Genomic DNA, 20274 nt, shown 5'->3' with positions numbered 1-20274 from the left:
GATCGCCCTCCAAGGAAATCTGGCCACAACAGAAGTTATTTCTATGCGTTTGTCTGACAACGTGTCTTTGATCACCTCCGAATTGGACTTATTCTGTGGGGATGTTATAAGTTCTCTCCTGAATTGATCGTATAGCCTACATTGGAGTAATACATGTTCCGATGTCTCAATGCTCCCATCCTGGCAGATGCATAAACGATCATAGATGGGTATTTTTTTGAATCAGCCTTCCCTAAAAGCGGATGGAAGCATGTTATATCGTAGGAGCGTAAATGATCTCCTACGATCTGGGAAAACGAGATTAGATATATAAGGTAATGGCCTCAAATTATTAAGTGGAGGCATTGGAAAAAGTGGATTTCTCTTCAGATCATCTAAATCGTATAAATCTTTCGCCTTTTACTAAAGATTTCCATGGTGGAGAAAGGTCCTTCTCAACATCTTTGGCCACAGGTCCTAAAATTAAAGGCCACAAATTAAACCTGGGACTTTCCTTGCTCCGCCTCTGAGCCAGAGTGAAAGAGTTTGGGCCAAGCAATATGTTGCATTATTTTTAACAAGGGGAGTTTGGGTTCCCGAAGCCCAAGACGGCATTCCCTGCAGCCACAAAGCAATCCAGACTTGACTCACGGAAAACCATAACAAGGAGTTGGGCTCTTGGTTTGTGTGCTTTGGGAGAACACCAGAAACCAAGCAATCTGATTTGTTTTTGTCTGCAGAGATTTCAGTGCTTCCTTGTGTGTTAAGATTGTACGGGGGGAAGGGGGGGAAGCTGATGAGTTGAAGTCATGACAAGCTGAAACAGGCTGGCAAACACCATGTCTTCCCATTCCAGAATTAATTGTGGAAATTATTCTAATCAAAGTGGAAAGAAGGAAAAATTGAATTTTCCACACTGAGTGAATTTCTAGATTATTCCTAAACTGGGACTTCCATCTCACTGTACTGGATCAGTCTGGGAATAGTTGCATGATGCATGAAAGCATGCGAAATTCCCACTTTATAAGGTAGAGGTCATGATCCTTCCCTAACCAGTGCTTGTTTTCCTTAGAGATGCCAGCAATTGACCTTGGGATCTTAGGCAGGGAACAATGTGCTAAACTACTAAACTTCAGTCTGAATAATGGGGAAATAATGATTCAATAAAGAAAGCTGTGGCCTTCAACTTGCAAGACCCTGAGCGAGGCTATTAAAGATAGAACGCTTTGGAGATCACTAATTCATAGGGTTGCCATAAGTCAGAAATGCTTGATGGCATGTAAAACACACAGAGTAAGGCTTGCCATTGAAAATGCAGGTGAGTTAAGGCTTGAGTAAGTCAGCAAAGATCATATGAGACTGCTTGATATTGAATCAGTCCATCAGTCTTGGCCAATGTCTTCTATTTGGATGACCAACAACCCTGCAAAATTTAGGCAGTTTTGGATGGCCAACAACCTTGCAAGATTTAAGCACTCCAGCTGCTTGAGTTCTCTGAACTGGAGCTACTAGGAGTTTACTCTGGGCCCTTATGCACTCATAATCTATCCTCCGTGAACAATCAATAGAGAACTGAACCATGTGTTCTTAAGTGAATCTGTCTAGTCTAAACTGTTGAGCTGACCAGCTACTAAGCCGTGGGGAGATGTTCGAAAGAGTTGTTGGTTTGCTGCCAAAATTGTACCACTCTTTTCTTCAGCATCTACATAAGCGATTCCCTCTGACAGCAGGTCATAGCCTATCAGTTAATTGTAGCAGTCACAGGATAATAACTGTACAGGACAAGGTACTTTGGGCTCATCAACAAGAAACCCTTGAAATACAAAGTGACCCCAAACCAACTTTATTGAGTGTTCATTCCTTGCAGCATTCTGTTTTTGGGAATGCTTCTGAAGTTGCCATGGCTCATGCTTGAAAACCTTCCAAACCAGAAAGAAAAGGGAACATGCTGATCTCCTCTTTTGACACCTTTTGGGGGTGTTCACAAGAGAGTTTTCCAGAGCCCTTGGCAGGAGCTCATGCCTCACTGGAAGAGCCCGTGTTTTACAAGCAGAAGCTCCAAGGTCAATCTTGGTCCACGGGTTTAAATAACAACACTGCCCCAATGGTATACCCCAGATCTGATTGGCTGTGCTTTAAAATAGAAATGCTCAATTTCCTTTTCAGAACTGCATCTCTTCAAGATGCTAGTAGCAAGGGAGGGGACTTTAGATTGGGCAAATGGCATGGGGGAGAGGTGAAGCACCCCTTGCTCAAATATCATTCCCCTGATTGAATTACCCCAACCCCATTCCTAGTACTGCTATATTTAAAAAATGAAACAGGAAAGCTCTGGTTGTGGCTCTCTGCTCCCATGCCCAGGGAGATCTAGTGCTGCAAGCGCCAAGATTAACAGCTCAAGTCCAGTAGCAACTTAGAGACCCATATGGTTTTCAGGACGCAAGTTTTCAAGAGTCAAGGCTCCCTTCATCAAACTTTGACTCTTGAAAGCTGATGCCCTGAAAAGTCTGTTGATCTCTAAAGTACCAGTGGAGTCTGTCTCTAGCAGTTCTACTGCAGACCAACATGGCTGCCCTCTGAAAGATTTCAGAGTGTACCTCTTAACACGATTAAGCCCTTTGAAGACCATCGACTGGTTCAAACTTCTCTCCAGCCACCTGAGGCTCGGTGTTGTGTGTGTTGGGGGCGGGGGGGGGGGGGGGAGAAGTGTTGACTCGGTTGGTTGTATTCTCCCCTCCCATTGCTCTTCTAACTGCTGGAGATGTTCTTGCAAATGTTCCAGCGGCAAGAGCTCTTTTGGCATTGTTTCTGTAATTGATTTTACTGCTGTGAGTTTCCCAGGGATGATTTTTGAAGGCTGCTGCTTCAGTGTTTGAGTGCCGGTTCTCCTGTTTTATTGACAGCTTGTTTGATTGTCAAGATGGAAACCTGCCTCGGGGGCCTCTGTGTCGAGAGTTATGGGACATAAATATTTTAAACAGATAAATAAAAAAAAAACAGCCCGGTACTACTTTGTATGCTGTTCCAGAGGGTTTCTGGCAAGCTCCAGGGGCTACAGACGGAAGAAGGGAGTAGGAAGGCTTGCTGAGTGGGGAGAACGCACATTTCCTTGGATGCATTCCAATAAAATTAGCATACAAAGAAAAAAACGACATCAGCATTGTCGCATCAAGGAAAGCTGTGGCTCTTTGTGATGCAGCGCAGCGTCCCTAACAGCGCAGTCCTAAGGAGATTTACACGGTTCTGCATCCATTGAAGTCAGCACGCTTAGGAGAGTGTAATTCTTCCTAGGACTGCACTGTAAATTCTCTTAATATTGCAATCCCGACTCCCGTCAGTAGACTGGAGTTGCTCTGCACAGATTGTCCCAGAACAGCCAATGCACACATCACAAAGTCTTCATGTCCGTCATGGATCTAGTTGACAGACGTGCCGTGGAAGTCCCATGCCTGGAGTTGCACAAGCTCAGTTTGAAAGTGGGCTGCGAAGAGACTGTGGTTCAACTTCTTTCCTATGCATTTTCCTGACCTGGCATGGTCCTGATTGTCCCACTGGAAAAATATTGTTGTTATTGTTGTCAGCCATTCAGTCATGTCCGATTCTTGGCAATCCCATGGCACAGCTGTCACCACGATCTCCAATCCTGTACTGTCCCCCTCGGCTGTGCCATGTTCTGGCCAGTGTCCATCTTGACCGTGTCTAACCCCCGTGTTCTTTGTTGGCCTGGTTTCCTTTTTCCACTGACCAATCCTAGCATAATTCCTTGCTGCATTGAGTTGGATCGCATGATATGGCCAAAGTAAACTTACCTCTAGATTATCAATATGTATATCCCCGGTGGGATGAATAGTAGCTCTATGGGGCTACTTGAAATAATTTTTTTAAAGTGTGTTGTGGCTTCAGTCCCATCTTCCCATGCATCCATGAACACCTGGGAATTAAACAGGGTTGCTTGTTCTGGGTTAACATTGCCTAAAAGAAGCCATGTTGGATCAGGCCAATGGCCCATCTAGTCCAATACTCTGTGACATGCAATGGCCAAAACTCAGGCACCATTAGGAGGTCCACCAGCAGAGCCAGAACATACATTGGTTGGGGTCAGGACCGAGGCCTCAGTCCTGGCTGATGCCATGCATACCTCTCTTGGGCTAGGGACCACCAACTGATTTGCACCTGCAGAGTGAAGGGCCCTGTGGGGGTCATAGGGCAACAGGCAGTCCCTCAGATATGTGGGACCCAGATCGTTGATAGCCTTAAAGGTCAAAACCAGAACCTTAAACCTGATCCGGAACACCGCTGACAACTAGTGCAGCTGCCTCAGCACAGGCTGGATGTGGGCCGTCCAGGGTGTCCCAGTGAGGAGCCTAGAAGCTGCGTCCTAAACCAGCTGCAATCATGAATTAACAAATGACCTAGTACCAAGCTCTGCAGTCCCCCAATGCTTCCTCAGTGAAAAGCCCTGTTTCCTGTTAATTAGCCAGTTTTTAATCCACAAGATTATTGGTCTTCTTATCCAGTGATTGCTGATTTGACTGAGGAGCCCTGGATGTCTGCCATCAGGGCCTGGTGATTTGTCAGTTTTTAATTTGTCCATCAATCATAGATCCTCCTGTCTCTTCACCTCAATCCAACTCAGGTCTTTCAACACCACTCCTGAAGTTGGCGCAGTTCTGGAGTTGGCAAGCACCTCCTCTGCTTTGCAGTGAAGACAGAGGCAAAAAAATTGGCTTCTCAGACATTTCTCTGTTATCTTTTAGTAATCCTTGTACCACTTGAACAAATTTAGAGTCCAGTGGTGCCTTTAAGACCCAAAAAAGCTTTATTGAAGATATGAGCTTTCGTGTGCATGCACACTTCCTTAGAAACAATGTCATGGAATGAAAGTAATCAGTTCAAATGGTCACCTTCAGAATAGACTTCTGTAACTCGCTCTACGCGGGCCTGCCCTTGTCCCTGACCTGGAGGGCCCATATCCAGCCTGTCCTGAGACTGCTGCATTGGTTGCCAGTTGTGTCCTGGATCCGATTCAAGGTTCTGGTTTTAACCTTTAAGACCCACATATCTGAAGGACCACCTGTCATCCTTTGCCCTGACCTGGAAATTGCAGCTGGTGCAAAACGAGGCTGCTAGGGTCCTCACAGGAACACCTTGGAGGGCCCATATCCAGCCTGTGCTGAGACTGCTGCATTGGTTGCCAGTTGTGGCCCAGATCTGGTTCAAGGTTCTGGTTTTAACCTTTAAGACCCACGTATCTGAAGGACCACCTGTCATCCTATGCCCTGCGCATGACCAAGTTGCTGGTCATTCCCGGGCCTAGGGAAGCTCGCCAGGGCATTTTTGGTCCTGGCCCCTACCTGGTGGAATTAGCTCCTGGAAGAGCTGTGGGCCCTGCGGGATTTGTCTGCTTTCTGCAGGGCCTGTAAGACGGAGCTCTTCCGCCAGGTCTATGTTTGAGGCTGGTACAGAAGGGAGATCTGGTTGCCTCCTCCCCTTAGGAAGTTACGTCACCTGTTAGAACTTCATGGGTGATGATTGGTTGACATGGCCCTCTGCCACCCCAGTGGCAGGAGTACCATATGGGAAAGGATTGGGTTTTTCTGCCACATTGTTTTTTGTTACGTTTGGTACTGTTTTAATGGGATTTGGTTGTTCTGGGATTTTTATGTTGTAACACACCATGAGCTGGCTTGCCAAGAGTGGCAGTAAGAAATTGGATGGATGGATGGATGGATGGATGGATGGATGGATGGATGGATGGATGGATGGAAGGAAGGAAGGAAGGAAGGAAGGAAGGAAGGAAGGAAGGAAGGAAGGAAGGAAGGAAGGAAGGAAGGAAGGAAGGAAGGAAGGAAGGAAGGAAGGAAGGAAGGATGGATGGATGGATGGATGGATGGATGGATGGAGTGTGAGTGTAAATTAACTTACAACTTAATGAGAATGATTAATAGATTCCAGAGCTAAATATGAAAAAAACAGCTATTTGGATTTGTTTATATTCACTTGAGATTGAATTGCAAACCTTTTGTGTACAATAAAGATGTCCCCATTAAGAGAAAAATGAGCAAAGATAGAATCACATGCTGACAGCAGTTAGCTGAGACCTTGCCCTTATGCCCCCTTCCTGTCCTCTAAAACCTGGAAACATCTTCATTATGCTGAATGTAAATTTACTCTTAACACTTCGGCTGTAAGTATTAACTGATTCCTTCCATTTCCCGACATTGTATCTGAGGAAATGGGCATGCACACGAAAGCTCATCCCTTGAATGAAACTTTGTTGGTCTTAAAGGTGCCAATGGGCTCAAATTTGTTATGGTGCTTCAGACCCACATGAATCAGTTATTCAAGGTCCCCACTCTCTTCCTGACTGGTTTTCCGCTTCTAGTGTATTTGAAGAATTCTTTTTTGTGGATCTTTATGTCTGTGTCTTATAGTCCCTTGTTGCCTGTCTGATCGCATTTTATGTGTCGAAGCCTGTGCTCCTTTTTATTTACCTCACTTGGACTCGCCTTCCACTGCTTCTTAAATTTTAGTGCTTCCATCACTTTGTCCATTAACCATGCAGGCCTTTTTAAAAATATAAATATACCAATTCATACCTTTCCTAACCTGCAGTATATGTTTTATCTGAACTTCCAGTAGCGTAGTTTTAACTAGTCTCCAAGCTTCCCAAAGGGAAGAAGAAGAGAAAGAAGAAGAGAAGAAGAGTTGGTTCTTATATGACGCTTTTCTCTACCCGAAGGAGGCTCAAAGCGGCTTACAGTCACCTTCCCTTTCCTCTCCCCACAACTGACACCCTGTGAGGGATGTGAGGCTGAGAGAGCCCTGATATTACTGAAGAAGAAGAAGAGTTGGTTCTTATATGCCGCTTTTCTCTACCCAAAGGAGTCTCAAAGCGGCTTCAAATCGCCTTCCCTTTCCTTTCCCCACAACAGACACCCTGTGAGGTGGGTGAGGCTGAGAGAGCCCTGATATCACTGCTTGGTCAGAACAGCTTTATCAGCACCGTGGCGAGCCCAAGGTTACCCAGCTGGGGGAGCACAGAATCAGAGGCCAAATGTCCTCTATATTTTAATTTGTTTCTTAATAACTGGAACAGTAGACTTGTCCAGTGGCCTACTCCCATCCCTTCCCTTGTAAACCATGTCCCATGTTTGAACCCAGTGGATTCTGCAGCATTGCCAGTGTCACACGGCCATTCCACCCAGCTTGTTCCTACCCCACAGTAAACTCCCAGGGCAGCAGTCCACCAGGAGCTTTCCTAGCAAGTCGAAATGCTGCTCTTGCTCTTTGCAAGGGAAGCAAATCTCCCCAAATGATCTGCCACCATCAACAAATGTAAACAACTATAAAAAAGAACTGAGGAAGGGTAAGTGCTTCCACCCTTCTTTGACCCCCTTCAGTCATAGAAACAGTAATGCAAAGCTATTTTGAGGCTTTTGCTCACAGGGGAAATGGGTGGCAAATTATGCCGTATCATCTCTTTGTTAGTACATAACTCAAGAGCTTGTTTGATGGTAAAGAGTCCGGCACTGAAAATCACATTGGGAGACTAATCAATAACATTGAACAGATTTAAGTGCAGCATTACAAGGCTGTCCATGGCTGCATATTCTGGTCTGATGTCAGTGACGTTGTCTGTCGACTAAGGAGGCATGAAGGAAGACGAGATGCACGGGCTTAACCCATGTGGGCTTGGACAGCTGCTAAATTCTTCAAGCAAGGGACCCTAAACCATACACTTAATCTCTGCAGATCAGCCAAAATGCCAATTACGAGTGAGTGAGGAATGATGTTTGGTTGGAAATTAAGTTTTCTATCAAAGAAAGGTCACTGTCACTATAATTTTCCTTTGGGGAACATTCATTTCCAGCTGATCGAAGGCAAGAGGAGAGTAATATTTGATAAACGCAGAGGAAAAGTGAAACATGCAGGGAAAAAGGCTGCATTTTATATTGTAAACCCCATCCGCCAACCCAGAAACGCAGAGCTGGAAGAGACTGCAGAGGGCCATCTTCTCACATACTTAAAAAAAAATGCACACTCCTGACAGGTGCTCATCCAATTTTCTCCTCAAAACTTCAAACAAAGGAGGCTCCTTCACCCTCAGAGGCAGCATGTTCCATCTACGAACAGTCCTCACTATTAAAAAAAGACTTTCTAATATTTAAGTGGAACCTCCTTTGCTGTAATTTGAACCCGTTGCTCTTAGCCCTTGGACCACCCACACGTGGTCTGTCGACTAATTGGAGGTGGGCCGCGAAGGACGCCTTCTCCCCCCCCCCCGGCCCTTTACTTCATCCCCCCCCAGCCCTTTACAACACACTTCGGGTGTCATTGTCTCCCATCACTCCCAGACGGGACTATCTCGTTGCAGAGAAACAAGCTCAGGATTCCCATTGATTTGTCATTGTCATGAGTTAAAATTTCCATGAAAATAAAATGTTCCTTATGTACATTGTTGAGGCGTGTCTGTATCTTATTTTGAAGGGATGTTTAAACATTACCATAGCAATCAGAGAGCGTTAGGGCAGTGGTTGAGAGTAGAGAAGTATACTACCCCCCCCTCCCACCGGGCCTCAGTAAAATTGTCAAGCGTTGAGTGGTCCCCGGTGATAAAAAGGTTGGGGACCACTGCTTTACGTCATGAAACTCAGCTATCCTCTCACCACTGGCCCTCCACTTCTCCAAGCTACACGTATCCAGCTCTCTCAACCTCTTCTCATCAGGCCTAGATTCCAACCATTCTTATCTGCCAAACTGAAACATTTCTGAACAGGTCTTTAGTCTTCCTTGATAGGCTGAAGCTCAGTTGGGATTTTGCTTCTTTATCTGAACTCTCTTGACCCAGCACCCCCAGCAAGATATCTCCAAGCCCAGAGACGGCATCCATTACAGCGATACAACAAATGAAATGGAAGAATAAAGCCGACTAGCATAAAATCAATCGGCCATAAAAATCATCAAAGGCGGGAATAAAATGCAGATAATGTTTAGAAAGAGACAAAGCAGCAGGGCTCGTTTTTTAAACTTAGCAACCAGTTACAGTGAGAGCCTGCAGAGAGAAAGCAATAGCTCCCTCATAACTCGGAAGAAATGAAACGGGGAGAAACGGTATCAACAGCAGCAGACCACGGGGAGGAAGATTCCTTGAAAACATGGTGTGTGTTTTTTTTAACCTGACACTTGAAGGGCAGCAAATATCACATGTTGGAGGGAGGAGGTTTCTAAATCTTGGCTGGGCAATAGAGGGGCTGTGGCTGTTGCAGGCAGAAAGTTCCGGGTTTGATTTGCAGCATCTTATTAATTTTTTAAAAGGATCAAGCTGTAGGAAAAGTAAAAGACTTCCATTGGAATCCGTGTCAAGTCACTGTGAATCAGAGTAGGCATGGGCAGAAATACAAGAAAAGAAAATGAAGAATTTGGAACGTTTTGGAATCGGCCAAAATTGAATCGGGCCGATGGTCTGGATCACCCTTAATTTTTTTTCGGATTTGACCCAAAAGCAAGTCTGATTTGGGTCCTTTTTGCTAGAATAGACCAGTGGTTCTCAACCTGGGGGTTGAACGACTCTTTCACAGGGGTCGCGGCAGGGCAAGCAGCTTGGTGCAGGGGGGGTGTCATCCACACAACAACCTTGCAGGGTAGATCGAGATAGAGCATTTGTCTGTCTGGAGCAGGGCAAAAGAGTGAGATCGGCATGTTGGGACAGAACTGAACTGAGAAACCCTGGGAAAAAACAATGTATATACAATCATGAACAATGGATCTTCAGGCCATTGGTCAGTTTTGGTTTAATTTCTGTGAAAGAACCCTGGCATAATTTTATGGTTGGGGGTCACCCCAACATGAGGAAATGTATTAAAGGGTCACGGCATTAGGAAGGTTGAGAAGGACTGGGATAGACCAGTGGGCTGATAAGGTAAAAAGCAGCTTTGTGTGTTCAACTGGAGTCGGAAGATGCCATTCTGTCTCAGGCTATTTTGATCCAAAGTTTTGCTTCCCCTTATGAAGAGTAGTCAAGTGTAATTTCCAGCAGTCCCAATTGCAAACCTTTTAAAAAAAATGTCCTTGCTGCTTCCTCTCATGTTGCTGAAATGGCTGTTTTCACAAAGCTTTGGAAACTTACTAATGTCCGGATCATGCGAATGTTCATTAGAAGTTGGGTTGCCAGCTCTGGGTTGGGAAATATCTGAAAGATATTGGGGCGGATGGGGTCTGGGGGGACAACCTTAGTAGGTTATCATGCTAGAGTCCTTCTTCCAAAGCACCTATATTGTCCGGGGGGACTGATCGTGGTCCTCTGGAGATCAATGATAATACTGGAAAATCTCTAGGTGCCACCAGAAGGTTGGCAACCCTAATGAGAATCATATTGTGTAGCATGGGTGCTGTCAAGGACTTCATGCCCTTAAGGATCCAGTCCAGGAGAAGAAAGAAACATGAAGCAGAGAATGACCAGATGGTCTTTCTCAATGTACAGATGACCATTTCTTAGGTCAATTCGTCATTAACTAGCAAAGTTTTAGAAACTCACATTTATGGCCTGCTCCTTCCCGTGAAATTCAGTAAGGTCAAGAAAAGTACCCACATATGTACACGTTAGGTAGTCAGAAGTAGCCCCAAAAACTAGCATGGTTTTTAGCAGGTGTTGGGAATTTTAGACCTTCAACCCTTTCAGACCTGGGTCCTGTTGAGCTTTTGAGAGGAAGTCTAGGGCTATCAGTCATGCAACAGGAAACGGGGGGACCAGAATTATATCATAATTGATGTTAAAGACTATGGATAGCAGACCAAAAGAGCCGAGGACCTATCCGGTCATGAGGAAAAAGCTATGGGACAGAGTCACGGAGGAATCTTCTCTCTCTCTACGCAATCTCACTTTGTCGTCTTCCCACCCGACTTGGCATGCATGCAAAGAGTGGAAGGAGGCATAGAGCTCTCACTTTCTATGCAGCCTCCTTCTATCGCAAATGGTAGCTTTGTAGAGGCTCACCACCCACCTGAGATCCCCAGCCCATGGACAGATAAGCACTGTTTCCGCTTCTTCCGCTGTGGAAGCCTCAAGCCGATGAAATTGGAATGGCTGGGGGATAAAATGGACTTGGAACTGAAGCTCAGCTTGGTTGCCTGCACGGCCATGTCGGAGAATGTATGGAAGCTCATCTGCTTTTGAGGCTGTTTACACTGTCAGTGCGATTGTGGCCAGTCAGGCCGCTGCGTGCCTACTATTAAAAAAAAGGGTGTCCATGGCAACACAGGAAGTTGCTTCCGCCAAATATGCCCACGAGTCCCTTTTCTCCCCTTTACATTTCTTTCCCCTTCAGGAATCGTCTTGTAAAGCAGCACCTAAGTGATCTCGTAACGTCAAATGTGTCAGCTCTCCCTATTTTTTTTTTTAACTTCGCGTTTAGAAAACCTGTCAACATGACCAAAGCGACCATCAATTACCGCAACGAGAAGACGCACATGATGAGCGCGATTGATCGGAGCTTTACTGACCAGAGTACTTTGCAAGAGGATGAGCGGCTGGGCTTGTCCTTCATGGAGACGCACAACTACAGCAACAGAAGTAAGTGCCGAGCAGGCTGAGAGGAGTCCCAGTGGGTCGGCCTGGAGTCTCACCACCCCTCGGTGATATACACTCGTGGAAGTAATATTCAAGGACATAATGGCTCTCGCTCCCATTTCAGCTGGTAGTACATCACTGTGTGGTTCACAAATGTGACAGAGCAATCTCTTGGCAGGGCATCAGCCCGCCATTAGCGGGCGGGACATTGCTAATGGGACATAGCATCCTTCCACATGGAACCAGCTAATGGGACGTGGCATCCTTCCACACGGAACCAGCCACACACAATTGCTCTGATTCATTAATTGCTTGCTTTTCAAGACCAAGATGGTCCTTTGTGCCAGGCTCTGTGCGAAGTATGTTGCATGCAGAGGAGTCGAGGCAAGGCCCCACAGTAGAGGAGAATGAGGGGGGCAGCAAAACAGGCCAAGTTATGTTGGACCAGAGCAGGTGGAAAGGGCTGTCAAGTTACTGCTCATTTATGGTGCTCCCCATAGGGCTTTCAAGGTCAGGGGTAGTCAAACTGCGGCCCTCCAGATTTCCATGGACTACAGTTCCCATGAGCCCCTGCCAGCGACTGCTGGCAGGGCCTCATGGGAATTGTAGCCCATGGATATCTGGAAGGCCACAGTTTGACTACCCGTGCAATAGATTATCAGAGGTGGTCTGCCATTCCCTGTCTCTGTGTAGCAACTTGGATTTCCTTGGTGGTTTCCCATTCAAGACCCTGCTTAACTTCTGATATCTGATGAAATAGAGCTAGCCTGGCCCAACAGGGTCAGGAGAGGTACATCTGGGTAAATGGAAAAAGAGGAGCAAATGGGACCCAAATATATATTAAAAAACCTGTATAGATGGAGAGGAAGCAGAGGAAGGGGGACATTTTCTTGCGTCTCTTGTAGATCTCTTGTTTGCTTCAAATATGGACGTGTATGGTATGCAAATGTCATCAGTGTGTATTCAAATGCTGGATATGTTTACAGGGACCAGCTGTTTCATGAAAGTTATCTAATTTTGAACTCCCCACCACACATGCACAGGCTGGCAAACAGCTGATCCCCAGAGAGGCTTCTTTCTGGGGATCAGCTGTTTGGTGGCTCTGGAAGCATTTAAAGGGAGCAGGCTGTGCAGAGTGGGCAGGAGACAGGCTCGGGGTCTGCTGAGTTGGCCCCAGTAGGGCTGGGAGCCCAGGCATGGTGTTGAAAGGTCACATCTACACCCAACTCCATGCATTCCAGCTGGCAGCTGGCCCCAGGATGATCAGGGAGACCAGGCACAGAGCTGACTTGTTAGCTCCACACCCAACTCCCCTGGTCCCGGCCTACAGCTGTCTCCAGCAGGGTCAGGGAGGCTGGTTGCAGGGTTGACAATTCAGCTCCACACCCACCCACCCCGATCCCAGCCTACAGCCACCTCCAGGGGGGCCAGGGAGAGCAGGTGCAAAGCTGAAGGTTCACTTCCACACCCGATCCCTACCTGCAGCTGGCTTCAGCAAAACTACATATCTGGCATCTGATCATGGAACCCCAAGCCCCAAATCCCTCTTTGAGTACAACTCCCCATCCACACATCCAAATGTGCTTTCCCTCAAAGGTGACCTTTTGTAGGTTTTTTTTTTTTTTGCAGAAGCATTTTGATTTTATTAAACAGGAGACAGATGGCAGGTGACAAACCAAGCCAGTGAGAAGCACTTGCAGCAATCTAGGTGAGAGATGTTTAGCAAATATCTCCTTTCCTCCCCAAATTGGACTAAATTCATTGATGAGGCAAGGGAGCTGGTTGCCAGCTGCTCTTTGCTGTCCTTCCCACACATGAAACACATCACCAGGAGCTTCAAGCTGTAGTAGATTTCTCCATGCTCAAAACATTGTGAATTGGTGCTGCAGACACTCCTAGAATGCGGTTCAGCTGTAGGCGATCGAAGTCAGACTGTAGGTACAGACTACGATTCCAGACAAACTTGTTCTCACTCTCCCTCCCCACAGATTTGGGTTTATGCCTAGACTTTTCCAGTTCCTGCCCCAGTACAATGGAATAGTTCCCTATAACTTGTAGAACACTGATATTATACTTCATCTACTCTATTCTAATATCATCTAGGTCAGGCTTTTTCAGCCTTGGTTTTGTGAAACCCTGGAGCTTCTTGATAACCCAGGAAGGGTTTCCCAAATGGGTGGGAGTTAATTTTTTAAGTATATTTTTAAAGATTTGTTAAACATTTATTGGGTGTTATGACCATATAGCGTCATGTCAACATCCCCTCCCTCCCAAATGGCCAATGATGGGTCTGGAGAGGGTGGGAAGGGGAGGGGCCCAGGCTGGGCATGTACACAGCTCTGCTTCCCAACCATATTCTGCACAATTGCACCACTACTTGGGTTTCTCGAGACCTGAAGAATGTTTCAAAGCTCTCGGAATGACAAAAAAGTTGAGAAAGAACTGATCTAGGGTTTCAGAGGGGAGGAAAATTCACCATACTTTAGATTCCACCCCAATTGATTCAGGTGTACCTCAATCAGCTGGACCCCAGGATTAGTACAGGGATTTGGGTTTGAGTGATTCAAGTACAGCCAAATCAGTTCAGGCTCCAAGGCATTTAAAGAGACTTAGATGTCCACTTAAATGCCCTGGAGCCCACCAAACAGCTGATTCCACTGAGAGAAGTTGGACTGTGAAGATGGGTAGTTCAATCCCCCCTCCCACACACACACACACACAACCCAACAGCCCGCTGATCTGGGGATTGGCTTCTCTACCCGGGTTGGCTTGGGATGTCCAGGGGGTGGTCTGTTAGAACTCCTCCCCTTCACAGTCCGAGCCAATCCAGGGAGAGAAGCCTCTATCCAGATCAGTTGGCTGTTGGGTTGTATGTGTGGCTTGACACCGCCCACCTGCAAAGTCCACAGCCAGTTCCTGTCTACTGTAGGGCTGGGATGGCTCCAAGATTTTGGGGAACTTCTAGAGAGTCACCAGAAGTGTGTCACCAAGAAGTGACATGACCTTGCTCCTTGCCTGCTGCTTTGCTTCCTCCAGAACAGACTTCCAGTGGATCTTGGAGCCCAGGAGCAGGAGCTTATACCTCCCCTGGTGCAAATGGGCTGCATAGCATCAGTTAGCTTTAATTGATGACAAGGAGAGAATGTTTCCCCCTTTTGCTCAGCTATGTAATCGGAGCTGAATATATATATATACATACATATATCTGGAAACAAATTCAGTTTCTTTTGACATCCCGGAACCCTGATATAATAGAACTGGTTCCCTTGCCACGAGAGATCGTGAATGTCTTTTGTCCTACTCTAAAGCATGATTTCTGCCTTTGTTTACTCTGCATAGCAGTGGATCCTTTTGCCCTTTCCCTTCTTATATTGTACTTTTACATGCTATTAAAGGCATGTTGTTGTTGTTGTTGTTGGTGGTGGTGGTGGTGAAACAACTGCTTGCCAAAGGCAGCCTTTCCAGCCACCGATACTTAGGAAAGCTGAGTTTCAGCAACATCTCTAATTGCATACCTCGAAGAGTTAAAGAAGCCGAGCCTTTTTCGCGCGAGGCCCAAGACCAGGGGTAGTCAAACTGCGGCCCTCCAGATGTCCATGGACTACAATTCCCAGGAACCCCCTGCCAGCATTTGCTGGCAGGGGGCTCCTGGGAATTGTAGTCCATGGACATCTGGAGGGCCGCAGTTTGACTACCCCTGCCCAAGACTGATCATTTCCCACTGGCGCATGTACCACTAGGCTGATTTAGTTGTAAAGCCATTCTTTCTGTGCCCCAGTTACAGCCATATGCTAATAACATCTGTTAGCGGAACTTCAAGATGCTGCCGAGCACTCCTCTCCCCCCGGCAGACTACAAGATTAATATGGTTCCGACCATTGTCTCGCGGATAATAGAAGCCCAGAGGGCACGAATATGTCGCTTTTATATATCTTCACAGGAGTATTATTTTATTTTAGTTACTGCACTGCTGCGGTTTCTCGGCATACTCTTTAACGAGACCGGTTGGTACGAAACATTGTCTTCGGAGAGCCTCGGAGAGCTTTCAGCCCCTATTTTCTGTGATGGCTTTACATCTATTGAAGTCGGTGCGATGGCACCTGCTTTTTGCCGGCAATGGCTTTCAGCCCCCATCCCTCCGAGGCGCGTCGAAAGGGAGTTTTCTGAAGCGCTTGCCGGAGGGGCTGTGGCCTCTTTCTGTGTGCGCCAATGAAAATGCACAGCGGCTTGTCCCAAAATTAACCTCCAGCGCATGCGGGAAGGGAAATCCATGTCTGAATGCAGCAATCTTGGCTCCTGTGAGCTTGAAGAGGTGGAGACCAGAGTCGTGCCATGGCTGTAGTTTAGGTCAAGGCCTGGGGAGACCCAGATTCCAAATCTGTCCCGATTCTACTCAGTGAAGAGCCAATAATTTATCTCTAGGTATGAGCCCCTTGTGGCGCAGAGTGGTAAGGCAGCCGTCTGAAAGCTTTGCCCATAAGGCTGGGAGTTCGATCCCAGCAGCCGGCTCAAGGTTGACTCAGCCTTCCATCCTTCCGAGGTCGGTAAAATGAGTACCCAGCTTGCTGCTGGGGGGTAAAACGGTAATGACTGGGGAAGGCACTGGCAAACCACCCCGTATTGAGTCTGCCATGAAAACGCTAGAGGGCGTCACCCCAAGGGTCAGACATGACTCGGTGCTTGCACAGGGGATACCTTTACCTTTACCTTTTTAGGTTTTCCAACTCTAGGGTGTAAACTGCACGGAGCTTTTATTCCAACCCCAGATCGATTCAGTCCCTGCCCTCTGCACAGAATGCAATTTCCGTTTGGATTTTGGGCGATTTTAATTTTCCTTCTGCAGCAAGAAGGATTGATCCGGAGTGACCCTACCTTTATTGTGCGATATTTCAGAGTGCTTTTAATCCTGAATATCCAGCTTGGGAAAGGATTGGGAAAGAAAGCTCCGTCGTAGAGAACCTCTGATAGGCTACACCTGGTCATGTGACACGCTTGCCTTAAAGGAGAAGCCCCTAATTTCTCTCAACTGTCGGTCCTGGATTTTTCCTCCCTCCTCTTCCTTTTTCGATCCCCTCCCCTCCAAGAAAATAAAGAGGCTCCTTGCCTGGCTCCTCCCCCCCTTCAAGAAAAGAAAGAAAGAGGTTTGGCTCCCCCCCCCTTCTGAGCCTCCCTAACCACGTGCAGAAGACTTTCCTGTTTCAATGGGGAAGGGGGGGAGAGAGGAGAACCCGAGTTCAAAGCGATCTGAATTCCATAGGATTGACAATGGAATAAAGAAAGTAAGTGCAGACTCTGCCTAGGTTGAGAAATACTGGAGATTTGAAAAAAAAACCTTGGGAGGGCACAATTTGAGGAGGGGGGGACCTCCGTGGTGTCCAGTGCCATCGAGTCCAGCCTCCAAAGTGGCCATTTTCTGCGGGGGAGCTGCTCTTGATCATCTGGAGATGAATTGTAAGATCCCCAGGTGGCACCTGTAGGTTGGCAATCTCCCTTATCTCGCAGTGTTCCTCTCGGAGCTCGCTGGGAGAAAGATTGGGATTTGTAACGGTTGCTTACCTGTCCTTCCTCCCAGGTGATCAGGGCAGCTGGCGTGGTCTTTCCCCTCCCTTCAACTCATAGCAACCCTGTTAGGGAAGTTAAGCTGAAAGGTGGTGGCTTCTCTAAGGTCACACAGGAAGCTGTCGTTCGCCACCACCCTGCTTCCGTGTCAGCCCCGCTTAGCTAATGAGATCTGCCCAGATCAGGCTAGGCTGGGGTTATGTACAGTGCGCAGCAAACCCAGTGCCACTGTGTCAATGACAGCTGATACCAAGCATCAATTCATGCTCCTACAAGCGTTGTTTCCCACACGCCGTTCAAATTCTTCTGTGCTCACAATGCTTCTGCGCTTGGGTTAATGCATTGACCAACCTGTCTCTGTGGCCTTTCAATTACTCAGTACCTATGTTGTCTTCTGGAAACCATAAGAAGGAATGGGGGCAGTGGGCAAGAGGACATGTTGGGCTTTCTGAGCCTATGAAGAGAAGCCGGAACATTATAAAGGGACCCAAAAGGATGATTATGACAGGCTGTCAGGCTAATCACTTCCTGTTGCACAGGGACTTCCCATTCTATACTTGTTAAGGAGATCTCCCTGGCAAGGAGACGCTTATTGAGAGAGATACAACACTAGACAAATAGAATGTTTCCGAATGCAGAAAACAGAATGAGCTCGGTGGCTTGTATTGAACAAGGGTCACTAGTGGAGTGGAACTCACAAAGGGGGACTTCTCTCTCCTGCTGTGAGCTTTGTCCCCCGCCCCTTTTGTTCTTGGATCCTCATGAACTATGTCTGGAACAAAGTAGGGGTTTGCATTTGCAGTCAGCGGGAGGATTTGGCAGAAATCGTCCCTTCCCATGATGGAATTGCTTCCATTGTTGGAAATGAGCTGTCGGGCGCAGCAATTGCAAGATTTTTTAAGAAGTGGAGGTGAATTCTCAGCATCTCATGATACAAATTGACAGCTGTTCATCTGCTACATTGTATTTTCCATTAAGGAAAAACAGATACGGCTATTTCTCTTTCCTTTTTATTTTATATATATATTGTTGTCATCCCTTTCCCCCCTTCTGCTCTTCCTCACTGCTGACTCTTTGGCCTCTTTCGCATCCTTTTGATGGCGTTTTGACAGTGAGAGATGCTGTTTCAACGCAGTGGGCGCAAAGATAACATTGAACGGTGTCTGTTTTAATAGGAATAATTTGGTGTGATGGAAGTGAAATTGGTGTAAAAATATCAGTCTCGTGGATTTGTTTCTCCCCAGGGAGAAACAAAATCTAAACAGGGATAATTGCATCAAACCAGGCTGCTTTCCAAAATTCGGTCTCATCGCTTAAAGTGTATTTTTCTCTCTCTTGCCCCATCCTTTGACTGCATGGTTCTGGGTCAAGCAGAAATTTGCAATTGTGGTGTAATGATATAGAGCAGGGGTCCCCAAACCATTTCGGGCTGCCCCCAGGCCACATCCTTAGTGCCTCCCCCCACATACACACACAGGTACAAACACACACCTCTTTCCTGGTGTTAGGTCCACTGCAAATTCAAAACACACCATATTGCCTATACTTTTTTGCGGATGGTTGTGCAATAGCCATATTTTAGTCTGGGGAAAAATATAATTATGCAAGTCATTTGTAAGAGCCACTTGGAGTCCTCATTGGAGAGACAGATGGGGAAAGAGAGAGAGAGAGAGAAAGAGGGAGAAAGAGAGAGAAGCCAACAATGGAAAACTCCATGTCCGTGAGCAGGCAGGAAAAGGCTTTTCCAGCCCCCCAGGGTTGGATGCTGTTGTGGAAGGGTTGTCGACCCTGGGTTAAGAAATTCCTGGAGATCTTGAGTGGAGCCTTTGAAGGACAGAGTCTGAGGAAGGGAAGGAGCTCAGCAGGAATACAGTCCTACCCACCTCACCTTTTGAAGCTGCAGTTGTCTCAGGAAACAAAGCAGGGTTAGCCTTGGGATGGGAAACCACCAAGCAAGCCCTGGGTTACCACTACCCAGAGGCAGACATTGGCAAGCCACCTTGGAACATCTCTTTCTAGGAAACCCAGCAACAGCAGGAAGAGTCAGACTGCTGCCCCCCTACTTCCCCAAAATTTCCCACCACCACCCTGGATTCTTCCACACACACCCCAGGGGGGGGGTGCACTGCCCACTTTGGGAACCTAATATAGAGGAGCAGGATACACAGTTTTCTGGGTTAAAATAACAGCAAACGCAACGTTAACCTGCATGACTTTGGTAGAACTTGATCCCGCATCTCTGCCTCCCACCCCACCCCAAGAATATATTAACACCAAACTTGGATGAAACAAAGGATTCTAATAACTCAGCTGCAACTGGTAAACCTTTTGGTGGAGGTGTCAAGTGTTATCAAGTCCCAGCTGACATAGGGCAACCCTGTCGGGCAGGGGTAGTCAACCTGTGGTCCTCCAGATGTCCGTGGATTACAATTCCCATGAGCCCCTGCCAGCGTTTGCTGGCAGGGGCTCATGGGAATTGTAGTCCACGAACATCTGGAGGACCACAGGTTGACTACCTCTGCTATAGGTTTTCAGTGCAAGTGACATTCAAGAGGTGGTCTACCTTCGCCTGACCCTGGAGTTCTCCAATCCAGAGCAGCCTCTGCTTAGCTTCCAAAATCTGATGAGATCAGGCTAGCCTTAGTTATCCATATCAGGTGGTAAATTTTGTATTACATCTTCAGTGAGGACACGTTGAGAGGCTGCCCACTGGGTAGAGTAGGATCGAATAATGGTGCCCTGCCAGGACGGCAGAAGCTTCCTTGGCTTTGGGGGTTATCTTCTTCCTGCACAATTGCCTTAAGAGCCATACCTCATGCCGGGAAATGTTCAGATAATGCGGCTGAAGATGAGCGGACTGTGTTGATACGAGTAATTCCACATGGCTCCCATTATCCTGGAGAGCGGCACTTGATCTTGTAGAGGAAATTGCATTTGTAAACACAGCCATTAGTTTTTAAAACGTATTCCATTAAAATGTTATTTAGTTAATCTTCTAGTGCTAGCGTTGGAGAAAGCCCTGACTGTTCCCGTACTGTTCTCAAAGTTGTGGTTCTGATATTTCAGAGTTTTTTGTTCCATGAACTCTGTCCTATCCGAAAGAACAGTGCAAAAGAGATGGAGGTGATGATGTTATCCGTTCAGTCGTGTCCGACCCTTGGCGATTT

The 20274-nt window shown here is 46.8% G+C and overlaps 1 protein-coding gene and 1 non-coding gene across 12 annotated transcripts in view; both read left to right on the top strand.

The window, feature by feature from the left end:
• The window catches only part of PTPRU (protein tyrosine phosphatase receptor type U), a 446790-nt gene that overhangs the window by 339652 nt on the left and 86864 nt on the right, over positions 1-20274 (top strand). For all 11 annotated transcript variants that reach the window (XM_077337173.1, XM_077337172.1, XM_077337171.1 and 8 more), the window contains one exon: positions 11394-11551. In XM_077337173.1, coding sequence (XP_077193288.1) covers positions 11394-11551 — 158 coding nt within the window. The remainder of the gene's footprint in view (positions 1-11393; positions 11552-20274) is intronic.
• On the top strand, positions 355-472 carry LOC143839190 (U5 spliceosomal RNA). The gene has a single exon (XR_013231646.1). It is a non-coding gene; the product is annotated as a U5 spliceosomal RNA (small nuclear RNA).

This window comes from Paroedura picta, chromosome 5 (assembly GCF_049243985.1).
Source record: "Paroedura picta isolate Pp20150507F chromosome 5, Ppicta_v3.0, whole genome shotgun sequence".
Lineage (NCBI taxonomy): Eukaryota > Metazoa > Chordata > Lepidosauria > Squamata > Gekkonidae > Paroedura > Paroedura picta.
Note: the sequence above shows the minus strand (reverse complement) of the source record. Positions and strands in the feature narration are given on the sequence as shown.